Source organism: Mizuhopecten yessoensis, unplaced genomic scaffold, assembly GCF_002113885.1.
Source record: "Mizuhopecten yessoensis strain PY_sf001 unplaced genomic scaffold, ASM211388v2 scaffold4131, whole genome shotgun sequence".
NCBI classification, from domain to species: domain Eukaryota; kingdom Metazoa; phylum Mollusca; class Bivalvia; order Pectinida; family Pectinidae; genus Mizuhopecten; species Mizuhopecten yessoensis.
In genome coordinates, this window is record NW_018405391.1 from 5,679 (window position 1) to 22,447 (window position 16,769).

Consider the following 16,769-nt stretch of genomic DNA (forward strand, 5'->3'; position numbering starts at 1 on the left):
GTCTTTTTATGCCCAGCATTTGTATATATAGTTTTGGGGTGGGGATCTCAACAGTTTTAAAGTTATGGCCCAGGGACTATGTCTCCAAGGGTGGGGCCAGACCCTATAGCCATCCTGGAAGCAAATGTGCATTCTTCTCTTTATACTCAGCAATTGTATACCATGGTTATATGGTGGGGATCTCAACCATTTCCAAGTTATACACTTTTTTTGGCCCAACCCCTTAGCCCGGGGGGTCAGCCCCACCATTTGTACAATTTTGAATCTCCCCCACCTAGGGATGCTTCCAGTCAAATATGGTTGATATCCATCTCTCAGTTCCAGAGAGGTCTCTGAAAGCAGTATAGCCAAATTGTCCCCTTTTTGCCCCCCCGCCTCAGCCCCCTGGGGGGTCAGACCCATCATTTGTACAATTTTAATCCCCACCACCTAGGGATGCTTCCAGTCAAATATGGTTGATATCCACTTCTTAGTTCCAGAGTAGAAGTCGCTTAAAGCAATATAGGCAAATTGACCCCTTTTGGCCCTGCCCCTCAGCCCCCTGGGGGTCAGCCCCACCTTTTGTACAATTTTGAATCCCCATCACCTAGGAATGCTTCCAGTCAAATTTAGTTGAATTCCAATCAGTGGTTAAGAAGAAGAAGTCGTTTAAAGAAATTGTTGACGGACGGACGGACGGATGGATGACGAACGACAGACGCAACGGTATGGCATAAGCTCACCTTGGTCCTTCGGACCAGGTGAGCTAATAATTGAAGCAAGATAATGCAACTGTATAATTGCAAATAATGTAAGTGTAGATGGACTTTTCACCATTAGGACTGATTTGGTCTTTGATCCCAATCATTTTCCTAACCTCAGTCTTTTCAGGTATGATGAAAAGGATATTATAAACCACAGTACAGAAAGTATGCTTTATTTTTCATTTTTTATAAATCAAGGCACTTAAGCTGTGAAAACTGAAAATGGATTCATATTCAATGAGCATACGTAAAAGAAGGTCATTCAATTAATCCACATTATAGCCTTTCATTCCTTGCCAAATATTATGGACCTTACTTAGAGAAAGTTGTTTTAATATTTTGACATTTTTGACACTTGTGATCTTGAAAGATGATCAAGGTCAATCATTTTTCCAAAGTTGATAGCCAATCAACCGAGCATGTTACAGATAAACAAGAATTCCACAGGAGTGGATTTGTCGCCTGCGCAGGCAACTCTAATGAAATTATGAAGACGGGATCTATTTGTATTAACGGTAACTTCGATCAACCCTAGGGATGTCGAGTTATAGCATGGAAACCTTGTTTTGGACGACGCAACCAATATGGACGCAGACGATGACATTGTCGTAATACCTATATGAGACAGTGTTTTTCAAATCCGTCCAGTAGATCAAAAGTTATTGAGCATTGAAATCTGGACAAAGTTTTGGAGAAATTTCAGGAAATCATAATTGAGGAAGCTGTGGCCATGTTTTTTCACCGATCAGAAAATCGGAAGTCTCTTGCACACCGCCTTATGCCAATAAACATTCGTTAAAATTCACCGCATAGTTTCCAACAAGAGGCCCAATGGGCCTACATCACTCACCTGATATAAATCTCACACTTGTAACCTTAAAAGAGATCTAAAATAAATCTACTGGCAAAATATCGGTATTTATGACTATAAGTCATTCAAAAGAACCTGTTAAAATATTTAAACAAGAGGCCCAGAGGGCCTGTAACGCTCACCTTGAAATGTTAACAAAATTGAAGTTGAAATAGCCATATGTTGCTGTACATGTATTACATGGTTAGTCAGGGGTTATATTTATATGCAATTGGACAAAATCCTGTCATTCCTACAGGAAAAGCAGGATTTTGAAGAATTTGCTAAATAACCCCTATACGGCCCCACCCATCAGGCCCAAGGGGGGTCAGACCCAACATTTATACAAAATTGATTTCCCTTCCAAATAGGATGCTACCGTTCAAATTTGGTCAAAATACCTTCATTCCAACAGAAGTAGAAGGACATTAAAGCTATTCCTCTATATCCCTTAATAGGCCGCCTCTCTGCCCAAAGGGCGCCTCCATACAGGGGGTGCTTTATACCAAATTTGGACTAAATCCTGTCATTCCTACAGAAGAAGAAGGATTTTGAAGAATTGCTATGTTTCCCCTATTGCGCCCGGCCAGACCCACCGGTTATACAAAATTGGTTTCCCTTCACCCAAGAATGCTTCAGACCAAATATGCCATGCTCACTGTTTATACAAAACTGAGTCCCTGTGCTCCATATTAAATTGGGGTGAAATGCCTTAATCCCTACGGTAGAAGAAGGATTTTAATGGTTTTTCCTCTATTTCCCTTTTTGGCCCCGCCCTTCAGCCCCCATGGGGGCAACACCCACAGTTTATACAAAATAGAGTTCCCTTGGCCTAAGGATGCTTCAGACAAAATTCAGTCAAAATCTACTGGGACGTTCAGGACAAGTAGCATTTTTAAATGAAAAGTTGACGGACGGACGACGAACAACGGACGGACAACAGACGATGCAGTGTGGCATAAGCTCACCATGGTCCTTCGGACCAGGTGAGCTCAAAACATTTGACCCTTGTGACATTGAAAAACAAACAAGGTCATTAAGTTGAACAAACTTAAAATCCCTTCAACTCAGCATGCTACTGGCCAGATTTCATCATCCTGGGCCTTTTGGTTATTCAAATAAAGTTGTTGAAATGTTTTAACATACTTGAACCCTGTGACCTTGAATAAATTCCAAGGTAATTGATTTTATTAAAATTTATCAATATTATGGGCCTCATGGTTATTCAGAAGTCGTTTCAAGATTTTAAAAATATTCGACCACTGTCACCTTGAATACAAGTCAAGGTCATTCATTTGAACAAACTGAGTAGCCCTCCATCCTAGTATGCTACTGGCCAAATAGCAGCATCCTGGGCCACAATGTTATTCAGAAGAAGTCATTTAAAGATTTCCAACATATTTGATCCCTGTGACCTTGAATAAATGTAAAGGCCATTAATTTTAACAAATTTGGTATCCCTTCATCCTAGCATAATACTGGATAAATATCAACATCCTGGGCCTTTTGGTTATTAAAAAGAAGATGTTTAAAGACTTAAAATATATTTGACCCCTGTGACCTTGAATATAAGTCAAGGTCATTCATTTTAACAATTTTGAGAGCCCTTCATCCCAGCATGCTCCTTACCATATATCAACATCCTGGTCGATTTGGTTATTCAGAATGGTCCTTTTGGTTATTTAGAAGAAGTGTTTTAAAGTTCTTTTTTAGACAATTGACCCCCTGTAACCTTGAATATAAGTCAAGGTCATCCATTTGAATAAACTTGATAGCCCTTCATCCCAGCATGCTACTGGACAAATATCACCTACCCTTGGCATTCCGAAGAAGTTGTTTAAAGGGACATCACGTGAAGAGCCATATTTTTTTTTAGTGAATGTACTTCCACTTATGTTACCTCACTATCCCCATATTCATAGTCCGTTCCAAATGTCCAGTTTGACCACTTGAATTGTTCGGGAAAGCCCTGCTAAAAATAGCTCCGATAACGTCACCTGACTAGGCAGTAAACACGAGCGGTCTGGGCAAGATGAAACGGTTTCCAAACGGGCCCCCAGAGAGGGGCGTCAGGCAACTGCAACTTCTTACCGCACTATGAAACCAAGTAATATGATTTCTAAGTCCGTATTAAAACTTATTGAACAGTATTTATTCATCATCAGAAGTTAATTGCACACTTGCCAATATTCAGAATTTAAATTTATTTAGCTTTAAACATATTTGTTGCCAATAAAATTGAACAAGGGATGGGGAACACGTTTTTACAATTTATCACAGCCTTCTCCCGTCATACATTTACAATTAAATGTCAACAATGATAATAGGCATAAACATAAAGTATATATATATAAATATATATTGAATTTAGTACCGGAATGTGACATCTGTACGGGGCTAAACACCTTTCTTCAACCATGGGACAAACCTTTCTGTAAAAAGGAATATTCACGAGAAGAATATCCCTTTTCAAATGTTTTCATAAAGTGCATATATGCAATGACAAACTACACGCGTATAAAAAAGAGAAACGTTTGTGATTTGTTTTATTACATTGTACAACTCAATATCTTTGGCCAATGTTTTTTTTCTATACCATGCATAAACAAATATGTATACTCTCTTTCCCACTTTCACCGTCTCCATACGCTAACACTTAGTAAGTCATATTAGCCATCACACACACTAAACTGTATGGCAAAACCACTACGTGTATATGTAGAATATGTGTCAGATATGGGCTACTTGATAATTATATTTTTTCAATACTTTTCATAGATTAAAGCATTCTTGTCAATGGACCCTTTTTATGTTGAGCCAACTTTTCTTTAATCATTTCATTTTTGTCCGAAACAGAAGCCGTAGTTATCAGCAGCACACGTCATTTTTACAACGTAAACAAATGTTTCTTCCCCTGTTTTCAATACGTATTCCGATTCTATCTGAAGTCGAAAATTAATTCTTTATAGAGAAAAGGTTGTTACATGATCATACATTCTAAGTCAACAACATATGAAAACATGAACTGTTGAAATATTACGATTTTAAAAACAAGAGGCCCATGGGCCTTAACGGTCACCTGAATAACTTTCAATGAAAATTAAACAAATGTTGGTCCAAAATGTGATTTCCCTATATAAACTATAGTAAAGTTTACCCCCTCCCCAGGAGTAAACGTGAGACCCCAGGGTCATAAAATTCACAATTTTGGTAGAGCACCTCAAGACCCTTCCATCTATGAAGAGTGCTTGATTCTACCATATCTGGGTCTTGGGAAGAAGATTTTTGAAATTTCAGTCAATTCGACCCTTTTTAGCCCCACCCATCAGCCCCGGGGGTCAGTCAGGGCTGATATGTGCATACCATCAAACTGCTATCCAATACTGATAATGCTAACCCAAATTGAATTACTTCCAATGAAAATTAAACGAATGTTGGTCCAAAATGTGATTTCCCTATATAAACTATAGTAAAGTTTACCCCCTCCCCAGGGGTACACGTGAGACCCAAAGGTCATAAAATTCACAATTTTGTTAGAGCACCTTAAGACCCTTCCATCTATGAAGAGTGTTTGATTCTACCATATCTGGGTCTTGAGAAGAAGATTTTTGAAATTTCAGTCAATTCAACCCTTTTTGGACCCTCCCATCAGCCCCGGGGGGTCAGTCAGGGCTCANTGAGACCCCAGGGTCAAGAAATTCACAATTTCGGTAAAGCACCTTAAGACCCTTCCATCTATGAAGAGTATTTGATTCTACCATATCTGGGTCTTGAGAAGAAGATTTTTGAAATTTTAGTCAATTTGACCCTTTTTGGCCTCGCCCCTCAGGCCCCTGGGGGCCGGGGACCAAACGGGCAACTATTTTTGTTGACCTTTGGGCATGGAAAGTTCAGGGGTTTTGGAGAAGAAGTCGAAAATGTAAATTGTTTACGGACGCACGACGGACGACGGACGACGACGGACAAAAGGCGATCGCAATAGGTCACTTGAGACTTTGTCTCAGGTGACCTAAAAATGTTACGCAATCCTATTTACTAGAAGTAGGTTCTCCTTCCTCAGTTATTCATCCTGGCCCGTCATTTTGACATTTTTAATCTAGCTGTGATAATGTAGCTTTCTGACGACGAGAGATTTTTTTTTATATATTGCGTCGTTGCGCCAAAGGAAGCCGGGTATTCATATTAGTACTAATTTAAATCTTGTATGTAAAAACAAACAAAAAATCATTTAATTCAGCAATATGATTAAATCATACCATTTTACTGAACCCGGTAATAATATGAATTATGTAAAACTAAAAGCGCACGTATCTCATTTGACCCCGATCACGAGTACCGACAGAGACAGAATACGCCATGGCTATCACAACAGTTAACCCTTGGAGGGCCTCATGACAAAATCAAACTAACCAGTCACTTATCCCTTCCTTTCGCATAAACCACTGAATAATTATAGAAACACAAAGTAAAATCTCTCCGACACATGCCCATTGGCATATTAAACTAAGTTCATCTGTGTTCAAACTCGGACAAAGATACTAGCGAGGTTAATAGTTTTAGATATTTATTCATAACATAAACAGCGCTAGCATTTCTGTCGATTCCATTTCAGCTTAACTGGCTATCCGGAAGAATACATGCACCGTACTAACTGCTAGGGCAGTTATTTCTCCTTTGAATACTTCCCACCTGTAATAATGATTCCGTAACAAACTCCTTGAGCTATCTTTTGACCATTAGGCAACTTTTCGCTTCGTAGCTGACACGGTACAACACTTTTCTTTGGCTAACTTCACACGGCCAGTCATTTTGTTTACAAAGAAATGGTGTGCTATGCGCATGCGCTAGTAGAGGGAAATCCCTGAACAAAACATTGGTCAGACAGGTAGAAATACCAATGATTATCTTAGATTTTATCATTTTTATGAATCTATTTCAGCCAAATCCGATCGTTATTTTCCATAAGGAGTCTCACTCGATATGTTCATGTAGTATTTGAAAAAAAGACACAAAAAATAGTTACTTCAGCGTGATGCCCCTTTAAATGTTTCAAACATATTTGACCCCTGTGACCTTGAATATATGTTAAGGTCATTCATTTGAACAATCTTGGTAATCATTCATCCCAGCATGTTACTGGCCAAATATCATCATCGCCCTAGGCTTCCTTGTTAATCAGAAGAAATTGTTTCAAGGTTTTAAACACACTTGACCCTGTGACCTTGAATATAAGTCAATGTCATTCATTTTAACAAAGTTGGTAGCCCTTCATCGCAGCATGATACTGGCCAAATAACCTCGCCCTAGGCCTCTTGATTATTCAGAAGAATTTGTTTTAAAAGATTTAAACAAATTTGACCCCTGTGACCATGAGTATAAGTCAAATTTTATCATTTAAACAAACTTAGTAGCCCTACAGTCGAACATGCTACTGGCCAAATATTATCACCCTATGCCTTTAGGTTATTCAGAATAAGGGGTTTAAACCTTTTAAACATATTTGACCCATGTGACCTTAAATATCGTTCAAAGTCATTTATTTGAAAAAAAGTTAGTAGCTCTTCCTTCAAGCATGTTTCTAGCCAAATAGACCTTAAATGTCGAACAAGGTCATTATGTTAAGCAAATTGTATAGCCCTTCATCTCAGGATGCAACTTGCAAAATATCACCACCCTATCCTTTTGTTTAATGAAATTAGGGTCATTTAAATGTTTAAACATATTTGACACAATGTGAAAGTAGGTCATGGTCATTCAAATGAAGAAGCTTGATAGCCCTTCATCTAAGCATGTTACTAGCTAAATATCAAAATTCAGGGTTATTCAGAAGAAGTCGTTTAAAGGGTTTAAACAAATTTGACCGTTGTGACCTTGAATATGGGTGAAGGTCATTCATTTGAACGTACTTGGTAGCCCTTCATCCCAGCATGCTACTGGCCAAATATCATCAGCCTGGGCCTCTTGGTTATACAGAAGAAGTTGTTTAAGGTAAAAAGTTGACGCCGGACGGATGCCGGACGACGGACACCGGACGCCGCACCATGCCATGAACTCACTTGGCCCTTCGGGCCAGGTGAGCTGACAATAAAGAATACATCCTCTATAGCTATGTGATGCCACAGTACAAAACAGATGTGAGTGACAAATTAATAGATTCTGACAATGATCAGTTTACATATTCATTATGTATCACATAGGTGACAATATTTAACAATGCAAGACTCACCTAATAAAGACAGAACCATATTGAAAATGGTATAAGTCTGAAGTGGATTCAACTTTATTTCCATATTCTGTCATCTACTCAAATCAGGGTGCATTTGTCTGTGAATAGAAATATTTAAAGGTGAATTTCATCATATAAATACAGCAGCATCAGAGTTTTCACTTGACAGATTAAACACATACTTTTTTATTACATTTTCTTACCCTTTTGTAATAGTGATTCTTTTCTTTGTAATTATGCCAGACTGACATTTTCATTCTGTTTCATTTTGTTCAAGTTTGGTTTCCTTGACCACATACACCTGACTTTTATTAACTTTATTGGGCTCCTTCCCAGCAATCTACCAGCCAAATCATGACTCCAGGACTTTCAGTTCTTCTTCAGAAGTAATTTTAAGTTTTTGACAAATTTGACATCTGTGACCTTCAAAGTAGGTTAAGGTTATTTTTGTTCACAAACTTTTTAGGCTCGATCTAATAAATATCATGACTCTATGCCTTTCGGTTCTAAAGAGGAAGTCGTTGAATTTTTTTAACATATTTGACCTCTGTTACATTAACAAGAGATCCATAATTGTACCAACTTTATTAATTCTATGTCACTTCGATCTTTTCTCTTTTTTTCTGTGTTTGATCGAGTCCTGTAAAGAGTAAAAGTGAGTTTGTCCTTTCACATATTTAATAGTACAGTGCTTAATGTGAAAATTACTCCCAAAATATAACTTGCACAACTAAAGAAAAGGGAACCTACAATTAAACATATCAAATTTGAGAAAAATCCCTTACACACTTTTTGAGTAAAAGCAATAACAAACCTCCCCTGTAAAAATCCAAGATGGCCACCTGTCAACCATTTTGTGTTATCCATCAGTCTTAAAAGCAAATATGCAAAATAAAGAACCAAGGGGAACATACAAAACAAATTTGAGAAAGATCCATCCAATACTTTCTGAGAATAACAATAACAAGGCAAAGTATTTCAAGGCAATCCATAGTCCCCCACCGGTAATGATTTCTATATTTAACAAACAGTACACTTTTGTCAGGATATACCTACTGTTCAAAGCATAGGTTACAGTGAGGTCATAGTAACCTACTTCTTGCACTCGCCATCCCAAAATGTCCTTGTACACCAAATCTGGTTACTCCAGGAGAAATAGTATAGAAGATGTGCCCCGGAAAAAACATTTTCAAAAGTAAAGAATAAAGGACAAGTCATAGGTCACAGTGACCTAAATCTTGCACTCTGCACTTGGAATAAAAGATATGCCTCAAACAAATATTTTCAAAAGTAAATGTCAAGTCATTCCTAATTCTTGCACTCTGCCATTCCAAGATGTCCTTGTACACCAAATTTGGTTACTCCAGGTGAAAAAGTATAGAAGATATGCCCGGACAAACTTCTTGGCAGGCAGGCAGGCAGGAAGGAAGAAAGGACAAAGGGACGGAAGGACAGAGGGATGGACGGACGGAGTGCAACTCTATAGTCCCCCCCCCCACCCCCACCCCAGAACCAGCGGGGGAAAAACAAACATTAACTGTCAAAATTAAAGATGGCCATCAGTCGACCATTTTCTTTATTCAGTGGAACTGATGTATGCTTCCCAAAATCAACTTTAATGAAGACTTTTCCTTTTTGTGAATTTTGCATTTGATTAGATTTGGGACATATATTGGTAAAAAATTGTTGAAATGGGAAGAAGAAAATTAATGCTTTAACACGTTACATACATGTATATGTGTCTAACACATAGCATATGCTTCAGCTATGAAATATGAAGGCATATTTTACTGATAATTAATGTATTCTACTACATGCCAGCTATAAGCTATAGTTATGTGTGTCTATGATGAATGTTTTGGTATTGTTAATTTGTGGGAGATAGTCAGAATTCAAAGATAGGCTTTTTTAAATTTCATTTCATGAAATGGCAAGAATGCAGACATCCAAAAATAAATGGTTTATATATACAACTGAAAGAAATGCAACAATTTTTTAAACTTCCCTTTGTAAAGGAAACAAATGAGGATGTTCATAAAAGCATAAGGAACAAGTACTAATTGTAATTGTCATTACAGATGTCCCTCAAACTGCCCCCATAGTCGCATTAAAGATGCATCAGAAAAGGATCGCATTGCCATAATACAGCTACAATGTACATACTAAATTTGATTGAAATTGAGCAATTTTTAAATTGCGACCAATCAGAACCCCATGTGTGGTTGCTATGGCAACGAAACGTATATGATTGAATTTGCAGTCCCCTAATACCCCTATATACCAATTTTCATCGAAATAGAACAATATCTAAATTTCGACCACTCAGAAGCCTCCGTGTGGTTGCTATGGTAACGAAACTTATGCGGTTTTATTCGCAGTCCCCTTGTACCCCTATATACAGTTGTGGGATCGCATGTGTGCACGGTGTGTGAACGTTGTGTGCACGATGTGCGAACGATAAAAAGTTGGACGATCATTGCTTGAACACATGGACGGACGTTGTGCGATAACAATCGTGGTTGTTGTAAATTGAGGAATGTCTTAACAATATATACGGTTTCGTGTTTAAACATATAAATTTGATTTGTACATATGTTTTAACGGCCTTAATCGACACATGTGAAATTACAACACAGTCCTGTATACAGGTAAACATAGCCACTTTGTATACAGGTAAATATATCCACTTTGTATACAGGTAAACATAGCCCCTATATTTACATTTGCATGGCATTGTCACTATATAGCCTCTTTGAAAGCTGTGTCGTTGATGGGACTTTAATTACCATGCAGCATGAGACACAATTCTTAGCGTATTAATACAACACTGACCGGAACTACAATATCCAATATAATTAAACATGACGGCTGCTGAAATATCACTGGGCATTGTGAGATTTGACAATGTCATTGTACATTTATGTACAAAAGAAAAAAAAAACTTTTATTACAACAAAAACAAGACCAAGGTCTGCAATATCGTACAAAATGCACATCGGTTGAAATCACCAATGCCGGCAATGGAAACAATTTTAACACTAATGCAATTTATCAGAAATGTCGTCTGTTACACTGCACTGATCAGCAGGGGTTCGTCACAAATGTCTGAAATACACATATTCTATAGACCTACTGACACATATGTTACAGACCTACTGATATGAGTCAAAGCACACATAAACATTTCAGACATTTATAACAACCCCTGTGCTCCGTCGCAAGATCACTCACTTCAAGCAAACGATATCAGTTTCACTTCCATTCAAAACAATGGTAGATATGGCATTTCTGTCAAATATGAACAACTTCTGTTGAAAACAATGGTAGATATGGCCTATTATGTTTATTTCCTATATAAACTATACTAAACTTCACCCCCTCCCCAGGAACAAACGGGCAGGCTAGGAGACATGAAAATCACAATTTTTATAAACCACCCAAACGCCTTTACAACTATGAGTAGTATTTGATTCTAGCATTTCTAGAAATGGAGAAGAAGATTTTTGAAATTTCCCTAAATTCCAACCCCACTTCTCGGCCCCTAACTCAGCCCCCTAGGGGTCAGGCTCATAAAACTTTTCTTTGCAGACCCTATCCCCCTAACAAGTGTTTCTGTCAAATATGAACAACTTCCGTTCAAAACAATGGTAGATATGGCCTATCATGTGTATTTCCTATATAAACTATACTAAACTTCACACCCTCCCCAGGAACAAACGGCGGTGCTAGGAGACATGAAAATCACAATTTTTATGAACTACCCAAAAGTCTTTACAACTATGAGTAGTATTTGATTCTAGCATTTCTAGAACTGGAGAAGAAAATTTTTGAAATTTCCCTAAATTCCCCCCCCCCCTTTTCAGCCCCTGACTCCGCCCCCTAGGGGGTCAACCTCATACAAATTTTTATCTGCAGAACCCCTCCCCCTAACAAGTATTTCTGTCAAATATGAACAACTTCCGTTTAAAACAATGGTCGATATGGCCTATTATGTTTATTTCCTATATAAACTATACTAAACTTCACACCCTCCCCAGGAACAAACGGCGGTGCTAGGAGACATGAAAATCACAATTTTTATGAACTACCCAAAAGTCTTTACAACTATGAGTAGTATTTGATTCTAGCATTTCTAGAACTGGAGAAGAAGATTTTTGAAATTTCCCTAAATTCCCCCCCCCCCTTTTCAGCCCCTGCCCCCGCCCCCTAGGGGGGCAACCTCATACAAATTTTTATCTGCAGAACCCCTCCCCCTAACAAGTATTTCTGTCAAATATGAACAACTTCCGTTCAAAACAATGGTCGATATGGCCTATTATGTTTATTTCCTATATAAACTATACTAAACTTCACACCCTCCCCAGGAACAAACGGCGGTGCTAGGAGACATGAAAATCACAATTTTTATGAACTACCCAAAAGTCTTTACAACTATGAGTAGTATTTGATTCTAGCATTTCTAGAAATGGAGAAGAAGATTTTTGAAATTTCCCTAAATTCCAACCCCACTTCTCGGCCCCTAACTCAGCCCCCTAGGGGGCAGGCTCATAAAACTTTTCTTTGCAGACCCTATCCCCCTAACAAGTGTTTCTGTCAAATATGAACAACTTCCGTTCAAAACAATGGTCGATATGGCCTATTATGTTTATTTCCTATATAAACTATACTTTCATTGAAATTGGTTCAGGGGTTTTGGAGAAGAAGTCGAAAATGTAAATGGTTTACGGACACACGACGGACGACGGACGACAGACAAAAGGCGATAGCAATAGGTCACTTGAGACTTTGTCTATGAACAACTTCTGTTGAAAACAATGGTAGATATGGCCTATTATGTTTATTTCCTATATAAACTATACTAAACTTCACACCCTCCCCAGGAACAAACGGCGGTGCTAGGAGACATGAAAATCACAATTTTTATGAACTACCCAAAAGCCTTTACAACTATGAGTAGTATTTGATTCTAGCATTTCTAGAAATGGAGAAGAAGATTTTTGAAATTTCCCTAAATTCCCCCCCCCCCTTTTCGGCCCCTAACTCAGCCCCCTAGGGAGTCAGGCTCATAAAATCTTGACCTGCACACCCCCTCCCCCTAACAAGTATTTCTGTCAAATATGAACAACTTCCGTTCAAAACAATGGTAGATATGGCCTATCATGTGTATTTCCTATATAAACTATACTAAACTTCACACCCTCCCCAGGAACAAACGGCGGTGCTAGGAGACATGAAAATCACAATTTTTATGAACTACCCAAAAGTCTTTACAACTATGAGTAGTATTTGATTCTAGCATTTCTAGAAATGGAGAAGAAGATTTTTGAAATTTCCCTAAATCCCCCCCCCCCCTTTTCAGCCCCTGACTCAGCCCCCTAGGGGGGCAACCTCATACAAATTTTTATCTGCAGAACCCCTCCCCCTAACAAGTATTTCTGTCAAATATGAACAACTTCCGTTCAAAACAATGGTAGATATGGCCTATCATGTGTATTTCCTATATAAACTATACTAAACTTCACACCCTCCCCAGGAACAAACGGCGGTGCTAGGAGACATGAAAATCACAATTTTTATGAACTACCCAAAAGCCTTTACAACTATGAGTAGTATTTGATTCTAGCATTTCTAGAACTGGAGAAGAAGATTTTTGAAATTTCCCTAAATTCCAACCCCACTTCTCGGCCCCTAACTCAGCCCCCTAGGGGGCAGGCTCATAAAACTTTTCTTTGCAGACCCTATCCCCCTAACAAGTGTTTCTGTCAAATATGAACAACTTCCGTTCAAAACAATGGTAGATATGGCCTATCATGTGTATTTCCTATATAAACTATACTAAACTTCACCCCCTCCCCAGGAACAAACGGGGGGGCTAGGAGACAGGAAAATCACAATTTTTATAAACCACACAAAGGCCTTTACAACTATGAGTAGTATTTGATTCTAGCATTTCTAGAAATGGAGAAGAAGATTTTTGAAATTTCCCTAAATTCCCCCCCCCCCTTTTCGGCCCCTAACTCAGCCCCCTAGGGAGTCAGGCTCATAAAATCTTGACCTGCACACCCCCTCCCCCTAACAAGTATTTCTGTCAAATATGAACAACTTCCGTTCAAAACAATGGTAGATATGGCCTATCATGTGTATTTCCTATATAAACTATACTAAACTTCACACCCTCCCCAGGAACAAACGGCGGTGCTAGGAGACATGAAAATCACAATTTTTATGAACTACCCAAAAGTCTTTACAACTATGAGTAGTATTTGATTCTAGCATTTCTAGAACTGGAGAAGAAGATTTTTGAAATTTCCCTAAATTCCCCCCCCCCCTTTTCAGCCCCTGACTCAGCCCCCTAGGGGGTCAACCTCATACAAATTTTTATCTGCAGAACCCCTCCCCCTAACAAGTATTTCTGTCAAATATGAACAACTTCCGTTCAAAACAATGGTAGATATGGCCTATCATGTGTATTTCCTATATAAACTATACTAAACTTCACCCCCTCCCCAGGAACAAACGGGGGGGCTAGGAGACAGGAAAATCACAATTTTTATAAACCACACAAAGGCCTTTACAACTATGAGTAGTATTTGATTCTAGCATTTCTAGAATTGGAGAAGAAGATTTTTGAAATTTCCCTAAATCCCCCCCCCTTTTTAGCCCCTAACTCAGCCCCCTAGGGGGTCAGGCCCATAAAACTTTATCTGCAGACCCTATCCCCCAAACAAGTATTTGTGTCAAATATGAACAACTTCCGTTCAAAACAATGGTCGATATGGCCTATTATGTTTATTTCCTATATAAACTATACTAAACTTCACCCCCTCCCCAGGAACAAACGAAGTGGCTAGGAGACATAAAAATCACATTTTTTATAAACCACTCAAAGGCCTTTACAACTATGAGTAGTATTTGATTCTAGCATTTCTAGAACTGGAGAAGAAGATTTTTGAAATTTCCCTAAATTCCCCCCCCTCTTTTCGGCCCCTAACTCAGCCCCCTAGGGGGTCAGGCTCATACAAATTTTTATCTGCACACTACCTCCCCCTAACAAGTATTTCTGTCAAATATGAACAACTTCCGTTTAAAACAGTGGAAGATATGGCCTATTATGTTTATTTCCTATATAAACTATACTAAACTTCACCCCCTCCCCAGGAACAAACGGAGTGGCTAGGAGACATAAAAATCACAATTTATCGGCCCCTAACTCAGCCCCCTAGGGGGTCAGGCTCATAAAAATTATACCTGCAGACCTGCTAAGGCAAAAGATATATATATATTATTTTTGGAATGGAGAACAAAATAAAGACGAAGTTCCCATCATATTGTACAGAAGGATTTACTGTTAATTTGTTATGAATCATAGTTTTATGTAAAAGTGTACCACTGTGAAGTTATTCTTCTTGTGTGTACAGTATATCTTTATAGGTTTGTCAGAAGAGTGGTACCAAGTTTCCTCTAGAATATATCATTTTAGACCTTTGGATAATTATTTTGCATAGGAATTAGGAATTGCTTCCCTTTGTCCATACAATGTATTTCATAGAACATTAAAAACTGAAACTGGCATTTACCCCTTTGACCAATACCTGATTATTTTAAACCATTAAATAGATTATGCACATATTGTGTTCATCTTTGAACTTTGCCTTTGTTGTTGAACAAGATATCAACCAAGTTTCTTCAGAATCTTGCCTTATCTGACAAAGTTACTTGGCAAAAACCATTGACCAATCAGAGTACAGTATGCTAATTAATTATGCATGGATTTCACTCAACTTTGAACTTATCGTCTAAGTTTGTATATTGATCAATATATATTCAAGCAAGTTATCTTGTAAAGTGTGGTCATCGACCAGGGTATGCATGCTTTTTAATACGTGTGAATTTTGTTCAAGTTTCAATTTTGCATCAATCTGTGTATATTGTTACAGAACAATATTTATAAGGATGTTAACTTGCTGAAACTAAATTGTGGATAGACAAGTGGATTACTGCTACTCATACATTTACAAGTCTCTCAATAATTTTGAAAAGCTTTTGAATACAGTGTTTTACATATTCACTGCAGTAAAAAGGTCTCTTCCTATGAAAAATGGAACTATTTTGCATCTGTGTTCCTAGGAACAAATAAGATAAAAAGCACTCTAATACAATATGATACATTGTTGTATGTTTCAATATTGAATAAGATAAACAAAATATAAACATACATACTCACACACACACAAGATTAGGAGAGTTACATTATTTTCCCTCTATTTCCATTGCATAAATTCTTCACACAAAAAAAAACATTTTAAAAGAGTACTGCAAATGTACCAGCTAGAACACATACTATGTTATTACAGTTGTCATTATTGTTGGCACCAGTGGGGACCGCTAGAGGCGTCTGTGTGAAAACGACATTTTTGAATATCTTGAGCTCATTCACGAAAGTAATACCAATAGCTTGCGGCTAACGCCTTAGCTAAAAATCACAATTTTTATAAACCACCCAAAGGCCTTTACAACTATGAGTAGTATTTGATTCTAGCGTTTCTAGAACTGGAAAAGAAGATTTTTGAAAGTTCCCTAAATTCCCACCCTTTTCGGCCCCTAGCTCAGCCCCCTAGGGGTCAGGCTCATACAAATTTTTATCTGCAGACCCCATCCCCCTAACAAGTATTTCTGTCAAATATGAACAACTTCCGTTTAAAACAATGGTAGATATGGCATTTCTGTCAAATATGAACAACTTCCGTTCAAAACAATGGTAGATATGGCCTATTATATGTATTTCCTATATAAACTATACTAAACTCCACCCCCTCCCCAGGAACACAACCACACTTGTCACTATAAACTTGTTCTGTGTACATTTACAATGTATGTACATGTATATATATGAAAACAACCACAATTGTCACTATAAACTTGTTCTGTGTACATATACAATGTATGTACA

The 16,769-nt window shown here is 38.0% G+C and overlaps 1 protein-coding gene across 1 annotated transcript in view; it reads right to left on the reverse strand.

Annotated features, from left to right (window-relative positions):
• Positions 1 to 16,769, reverse strand: part of LOC110448682 — a gene marked incomplete at its 3' end in the record, with an annotated part of 32,233 nt that overhangs the window by 2,768 nt on the left and 12,696 nt on the right. The window contains exon 2 of the mRNA XM_021495065.1: positions 7,820 to 7,917. Within this exon, the coding sequence (XP_021350740.1) occupies positions 7,820 to 7,883 (64 nt within the window). The remainder of the gene's footprint in view (positions 1 to 7,819; positions 7,918 to 16,769) is intronic.